At 48.3% G+C, this 7,067-nt stretch overlaps 2 protein-coding genes and 1 pseudogene across 3 annotated transcripts; 1 reads left to right on the plus strand and 2 right to left on the minus strand.

Annotated features, from left to right (window-relative positions):
* An01g01250 lies at nt 1-1,227 on the minus strand (annotated as a pseudogene; the record flags this gene model as incomplete). Its single annotated transcript has 4 exons — nt 1-404; nt 462-894; nt 946-975; nt 1,042-1,227. Coding segments are annotated over 4 exons (1,053 nt in total), but the record flags the coding sequence as incomplete, so codon positions are not given.
* An 897-nt stretch (nt 1,228-2,124) lies between these two features.
* An01g01260 (uncharacterized protein) lies at nt 2,125-3,909 on the minus strand (the record flags this gene model as incomplete). Its single annotated transcript, XM_001388529.1, has 1 exon — nt 2,125-3,909. The coding sequence occupies one exon, from the start codon at nt 3,907-3,909 to the stop codon at nt 2,125-2,127; it is 1,785 nt and encodes a 594-aa protein (XP_001388566.1).
* Nucleotides 3,910-5,440: 1,531 nt separating this feature from the next.
* Nucleotides 5,441-5,983, plus strand: An01g01270 (uncharacterized protein; the record flags this gene model as incomplete). Its single annotated transcript, XM_059744445.1, has 2 exons — nt 5,441-5,543; nt 5,826-5,983. 2 exons carry the CDS (start codon nt 5,441-5,443, stop codon nt 5,981-5,983), a joined length of 261 nt encoding a protein of 86 aa, XP_059599564.1.
* Between the last annotated feature and the right edge of the window lie 1,084 nt (nt 5,984-7,067).

Below are 7,067 nucleotides of genomic sequence, written 5' to 3' on the forward strand. Positions count from 1 at the left end.
GGAGCTGGCGAGTAGGATGTTCTGGAAGTAGACGGGGAGGTAGAAGCAGGAACCCAAGAAGACGGTGGAGTGGCAGAAGTTGATCAGTAGGATGATGAGGTTGTACCTATTGGAAAAGAGCGTCGTGGGAATGATAGGGATCTGGGCGATTCGGGATTCGTAAATGAGGAAGAGGCCGGCGGTGAGCACCCCAAAGACGATAAGACAGATGATCGTGGGGGAAGACCAGGGATAGAGCGAGCCCCCTAGTTCGAGGCCAAAGAGAAGCATGAGCGTCGCGCCGACAATGAGACCCAGTCCGATCCAGTCGAGGGAGAGGAGGCCCGCCCTGAGAGGGGTGAGAGATGCAGTGTGCAGTTGCAGGAAGAAGAGAAGGCCGAAGAAGGCCAGGCCGCCAATGGGGACTGCGGATGGGGTTTAGAAGACAGGCAGCTGGAGAAGGAGTGGGAAAAGGGACGAACGATTGATATAGAAGCACCATCGCCAGGTCGAGTAAGTCGTGAAGGCGCCACCGATGATGGGTCCGATGGCACCAGCAATCGCCCAAGTTGCCCCGAAAATCCCTAGGTAGGCAGATCGACGACGCACGTTGAACATATCCGACACGCAGATATTGGCTAATACAGTGATGCCACCGCTGCCTACGCCTTGGATAGCGCGACCCGCGATGACCATGTTGACGTTGATTGCTACGCCGCAGATTAAGCTGCCGCCCAGGAACAATGCGACGACTGTCATAAGGATCGGTTTGCGGCCCCAGATATCACTGATTCGACCCCACAGCGGCACACAGGAGGCATTGGCGAGCAGATACGACGACGCGATCCAGGTGTAGGCGCTGTCGGAAGCTTTGAAATGGGCGACCATCTCTGGAAGAGCGGTGGAGACAATAGTCTATGAAATCATGAGAATTTGCCAAGTAGAATCCGATTTATAGACACCTACAATGTCTAGCGCTGCTAGGAAAACGCACAACTGTGCACAAATATTAGGATGTGTATGATAAGATACGACGACAGTTAATTATATGGACTTGCGTACACTCAGGGATGTCATCACAACGGCGACCCTTTGCTTGCTCTGATGATCAGTGGGAAAGTCATCCTCAGCTGCTTCGGTAGGGGCATCTTTTCCCAGATCATGCTTGAAATGGTTGGATAGGTTATGGTCCTCTTCTAGGTGTTGGTACGGTCGGGGAGAGGGATCTTGCTCCGTATTGACAGCCATGTAACAGAGACTGGCGTGAAGAATTGAAAGAAGAAAGGAATGTGAGAGCTCTGAAGAAGAGGGAAATGCAATAACAAGTGGAAATGATGAACGAGCGGATTCGACTAGGTGCTGTGCAGAAGAATAAAATATCGGAAAAAGCTGTGGTGAGATAGTCTTCCCCGGACAATAATCATCAGAGTCCAGAGGACTTAATATGTAGGCAGCACTCCTTGACACCCTCATGGGCAGCATGTGGGGAAATGGATCGATCATCAATTTACACAACGTCATGGCTATTCTAGGCTCTGATCACGATGCTGATTACTGGTTGGATCTGTCTGTGTCTAAGGTGGAGAAGAAGGAACATCAAGAAAGGGGCAGCAGAGAGGGTTTGCGCTCGGCACAGACATAAGCGATGTCTGGTTTTCTCTACTATGATACTAAACTATTCTATATGGCTACTATTCAAGTTAGTTATAATTCAATATAATATGTTCATTGATACAAGGGGTGTGCCTCATAAAATCGCTGTATCAGTCCTTTACTGGAATGACAGCATTAGGGGGACGGACCCAGTTGGAAAAGGTCCTACTGGCCGATGAGCCGCTCGGCAAATCTACAGGAAAAAATTCAACACACGTGGCCTGCAATTGTGGGCCCCAATTCCCTTTCTCTGACTGGTAAATTTAAAGCCGGAATTGCCAGTAGACAATCGACACCGGCCCGTACCGTGAGATGGGAAGAGAGTTGCGAAGAAGCTTGGCCTCGTTACTGGATAAGCGGGCCATCCACAGGCCTTCTAGCAGTCGCGCATTCGAATACCCTAAAAGCAAAGACCGGTTTTCCCGCCCCTAAAGCCCCATGATATTGGCTGCACATGATTAACCTTTCAAATAATATTCGTAACTCCGCACCCTACAATTGACTCCATCGACTTCTCAGAGTCTGAACTGCAGCCTTTGGTTTCCTATCCCTGGTAAAGACCCCCTTCTTGTTCCCGTCCACCCTGCCGACCCCTACGACCGCCTGAAAGTCCGCAAAGTTCCAAACGTGCTCTCCCACCACTGATTCGACACGGTCAAACACTCGATGGTACATGTCGAGCAGTTCGACCTGGAACTCCTCGCTCCACGGAAGCCCAAGCACCGAATGGAGGCCAGCCAAGGTATCCGCCCCGTATTCTGTCATGACGATGGGTTTGTCGTATTTGCCCTCCCAGCCCAATAGCTCTGTTTCGAGAGCCGCTTCCGCCTCCTCAATCTCACCGGTTTGCGAATACCACCCGAAATAGCGGTTGAGGCAGAGGACGTCAAACATATCCGAGATTCGATCCACCTCATATGTGGCGTCTCCGTAATTTGCAAAACAGATGGGGCGATCTGAGTCAAGCTCGTGGGCCAGGTCAACGAGTGGCGTGAAATACTCACGGGCTCCTGCTTCTTGTGATGCAGGCTCATTTGCAATCGACCACATGACAACACTGGCGTGGTTCTTATCCCGAGCAATGAGCTCCCGGATTGCTTGCTTGTGAGCTTCGCGGGTGTTATTGTTGATCCCTTCCGGGGTAAATGTCTGTGGGCTGTCTTCGCTAGAAACTCCAGCCCCAATGGAGTACGCCAGGCCAACGGCGGGCGTCTCGTCAATGACAACGATTCCGTGCCGGTCCGCAAATTCCATGACCTCTTCGGCGTACGGATAATGCGAGGTGCGGAATGAGTTGGCTCCCATCCAATTCATCAACTGGAAATCGTGCACCATGTACGCTGCGTCATAGCCTTTGCCGCGCACATTGCTGTCCTCGTGCTTCCCAAAGCCGGTGAAGTAGAACGGCTTGTCGTTGATGAGGAATTTGTTACCGCTGACTTTGACTGTACGTACGCCCGTCGCAACACTATAAGTGTCAAGTATACTGTCGTCCAAGCCCACGATGCTCACCCGAAATTGATACAGATATGCATCTCCCGGCTGCCACAGCCTGACAGAGTCTATTGTAACATTACCATGAGTACCTGAAGCTTCGGCCACAGTTCTGCCGTCCTCATCGACCACGTCGATCTTGATGCGCTCTGTAGTCGCGTTGGTCACCGTGACGAGGTATTTTATCTGCCCGGTTGCGCCGTTCACGTCCGTGACGACTTTGATATCCTGGATGTGCTGCTTCGGAACAGAATACAGCGAGACGGAGCGCGCAAGTCCCGCGTAATTGAAGAAATCATGCTGGTAGACTTGCGTCTTTTTACCTGTGTATTCCAATACTTCTATCCTGCCTGGCGGAATAGTCTCGTGAGTCAGCACGTTATTGACAGCGATAGTCAGTCGGAAGCTGTCACCAGCAGAGACAAGACTCGTGATATCTGCTTCAAAAGGTGTGTAGCCGCCCACATGCTCGGCGACTAGATGGTCGTTTATATAGATACGACCTTTGTGTGTGGCGGCATCAACCCGCACGAGATATTGCTGCTGTGACCAGCCTCTGGGGACAATAGCTTGGCGCTGGTAGTAAACCCATCCGACATGGTCATGGATCTGACGATCGACAAAGATGTCGTTATAAGAGGCTGGAACGGGACACTCCAGATCGGTGGCTAATGGAGCTGTCCAGGGTGTCGCCGTCTCATTATCGCTGGAACCGAGAGCAAACTTCCAAATCCCGTCGAGGGAGACTATATCTCTAAAAGGTGTTTGTTGGGGCTTCAGCATTGCTGGTCTCTGCTGGACCATTTGACGTGGGTGAATAAGTGAAGGGTTAGAAGATACATGCTGAATTAGGGAAAGTATTGACAATCCTAAGAGGACCTTCATCATGACAGAGTCAAGGGAGAAATCACCAGTTTTCTCGACATCGCCAGGAGTAGCTACATCGGTGACGACGTGAGCTGGTAATTGGTATTAAATGATAGAAGGCGGCAATTGACTGCCACACCGTCGGCTGTTGATGCACTTGTCATGTTATTGCTTGGCAAGGACTAATTCTTTAATTCCAACAGTAATATCTAGTCAATGCTCCCTTGGCAGCATTGCCAAGCACATGTCTCTTTTATTCTTTGCAGATGTGGTCCCGAAATGGACCCGAAGAGGGTCCAGGATGCAGCCAAGAACCAAAGTGCGGAGAAAATAGAGTTTGGTGCCCTCCAACCCGATGGATACCGTCATCATCAATTGCCGACCAAGGATGGACTTTCTTGAATGTCTTTGGAGAGCATGATGCTTCCAGCGAGGCGATAGATGGCGACCCTAATTGATATCAGTCCTTATACGTACCACCTAGCTGTGACTGTGTCAGCTAGGTTGTATTATATTTGAAAGTACTTGACAATAATAGTCATAGGAATTGCATTACTCACCTTCGCAGGAATACTTGTCTCTTGTCATTCCATTGAACTTTGGACTCTATTATCATGGAAATGCAATTCTCCCATTTGCGTCGGCGTAGCGAGGCTAATATGAAGAAACCTTAGCCTCTCACCAAGCATTCTACATCTGATCATTGAATAAAAAGCTTCACCTGCGGTATTATAGCGGTACAAATAATGGCTGCAATTTTCATTGACTGACCCGTTTCAATTACTTTTGAATCAATCGATCAACTATTGGGTCACAAGGAACAAGGACATGGTATCAGGGGGAATAAGATGTGGCATTCCATGAGAATGGAATTTTTGAGACTGAGATCAACCAGTTGGGCCTTCACGGCCGGATGCGTGTAGCGACGAAGACGTAAGCGGATGAGTCGAAGATGGTCAAAGTGAATTTGGGTATTTCTGGTGTTCACAGATGAACAGCACTAGGAAAAGTGATGAGCAGTGGATGAACCGGCTGAACTACGTTGACCACGGCCGGTGAAGTTAAACATTCATCCATGACATGCTATACCAATGCATTGAATGCACATTTTTTGTGCGCTGATTAACGCAACGCACTGGGCGTCACTGTGTAGAAAAATATTACATTCACCTTTGGGGTAAACTACGTAAACAGATTGGGATATTTAATCCCACCTTTTACCCCCCCGAAATGCCTTCCCCTTTCTCCTCTGAACATGATCGTTGAATCCCCCAATCTGATGAGATGTACCTGGGTCTTACCTATTATACAGATCCGGGCACTTCCCGTCAACGTCAGGTACTCCGGCATATATAAAGGTCTCCGTGTTGTCGTTTGGAATCTTCCTACCACTCGGCAACATCGAAACTCAAGTGTTGATCTTTTACATTTTTACAAACATGTCACAATGGCGACACCTCCTCCCACAGATACAACCTCACTTGACAAAACAGTCGGGAAAAGAGAAGAGCTCCTGAGCGACACAGCAATGACAATTCTAACTCAACTTAGTGAGACATCGAATATCTTCTTCCAGCCATCCTGCACCTAACAGGACAGACCTTTCTGTTATTTCTCACTCATCCTCGTTGCGGACATACATCAGTTGGCAAGTTATATGTACTGGGCAATTTCGTGCCACGGTGGCTGTGTGGAGTTTTCATCGAACTGTACAATGTCCATTTTTGAATGGGATATCGCTATATTCTACGGAAATGGACATGCTCGGGCATTAAGATCCATCAAAAGACCGCAGACTTCTAAAAGCAATTATATACATACTGGAGTTACAGAGGAGTTACAGAATTGTCTAGAATCTCAAAAACGGACAATCATCCATATTGAACAAGACGATGCTTTAAGTGACCAACAGCATGAATCACATATGATTATTCCCAGAATGAAAGCCCGGTTGGAGAGCCGCAAAGGATGCGGGTATTTCGAGAGCTAAAGGGAATAGGACATGTTGACTAGAAAGGGAGGGCCATGGGAGAGTTGATGAGGTAGCACAGTGGCTTCCACCAGCTCTTCTGTTGTGGATTATCTTGTGTCTGAAGATATGTTCTGGTGAGTCGACTTTACCACAGCAAAGGACTGCGATTAATGCTGACCGAGATTAGCTTCTTGATAGTGCTCTGCTACGGCCTAACAACTTCCAGTACAAATAAAACCGAAACTGGATGATTATTGTCTTCTTGTTGTGACGTTGAGACATTATGAGCACTTGTTTGCTGTTATTGGGAGAACATGGCTCTATCAGACATCCAAATTTACAGCAGCAGTACAGCTTTAAACTCAGTTAAGACATTGATTACCGGATAATGTCTTTCAGGAAGGAGAATAGTGGATGCACTATCATTTTTGCAGACATGTGATGATCATAAATATATTTTGATATGATGACTGGGCTGTGGCTCGCATTAGAGCTTGGTTGTGACTTCTGAAAGGTACGTGAATGTATTACCCTTCCAGGAGAGAACGAGAACGAATGAACAATTCACTTATCCAATACATGTTTGCTAACTATAGAGCACCTTAGGCTCACATGGCACCATAACATGCTCGATATTGCTCGCTGCCACAAAATATCTTTGTTCACGGCCATGCACTCTGCCTGGTTCACTGGTTCACAGTCTACCTACTTGCTGCCCCACATTATAACTTGCTCGCTGCCACGAGCTCTCTTTGTTTACAACCGGGAATCCTGCCTTTCTCGCTGCCGCAGAAGGATCCTACTTCATAGGCTTTCCGTATACAGCCTACTTCTCAGGGAATTGGCCCATATCCTCCCTCACGAATGGGGTTGCTCCAAAGGTATAAAGCCTTTCTCCCACCATGTCGGTTGTCTCGCTTTTCTTTACTCTCCCAGTTCCCACTGCTCTGCTCAGACATTGTTCGTAACAATGGTTTGGGACGAGTTGGATAAGGTTTTGCTAGTCATAGGTCTTATTGGCTTTGCTATCGTTCTCAAAAACGAGGCACCCAAGCTTCGAAAGTGGTATCGCAAGCGACAGGACGCCAGGCCTGATCAACCG

This window comes from Aspergillus niger, assembly GCF_000002855.4.
Source record: "Aspergillus niger supercontig An01".
In the NCBI taxonomy this organism is placed as follows: Eukaryota; Fungi; Ascomycota; class Eurotiomycetes; order Eurotiales; family Aspergillaceae; genus Aspergillus; species Aspergillus niger.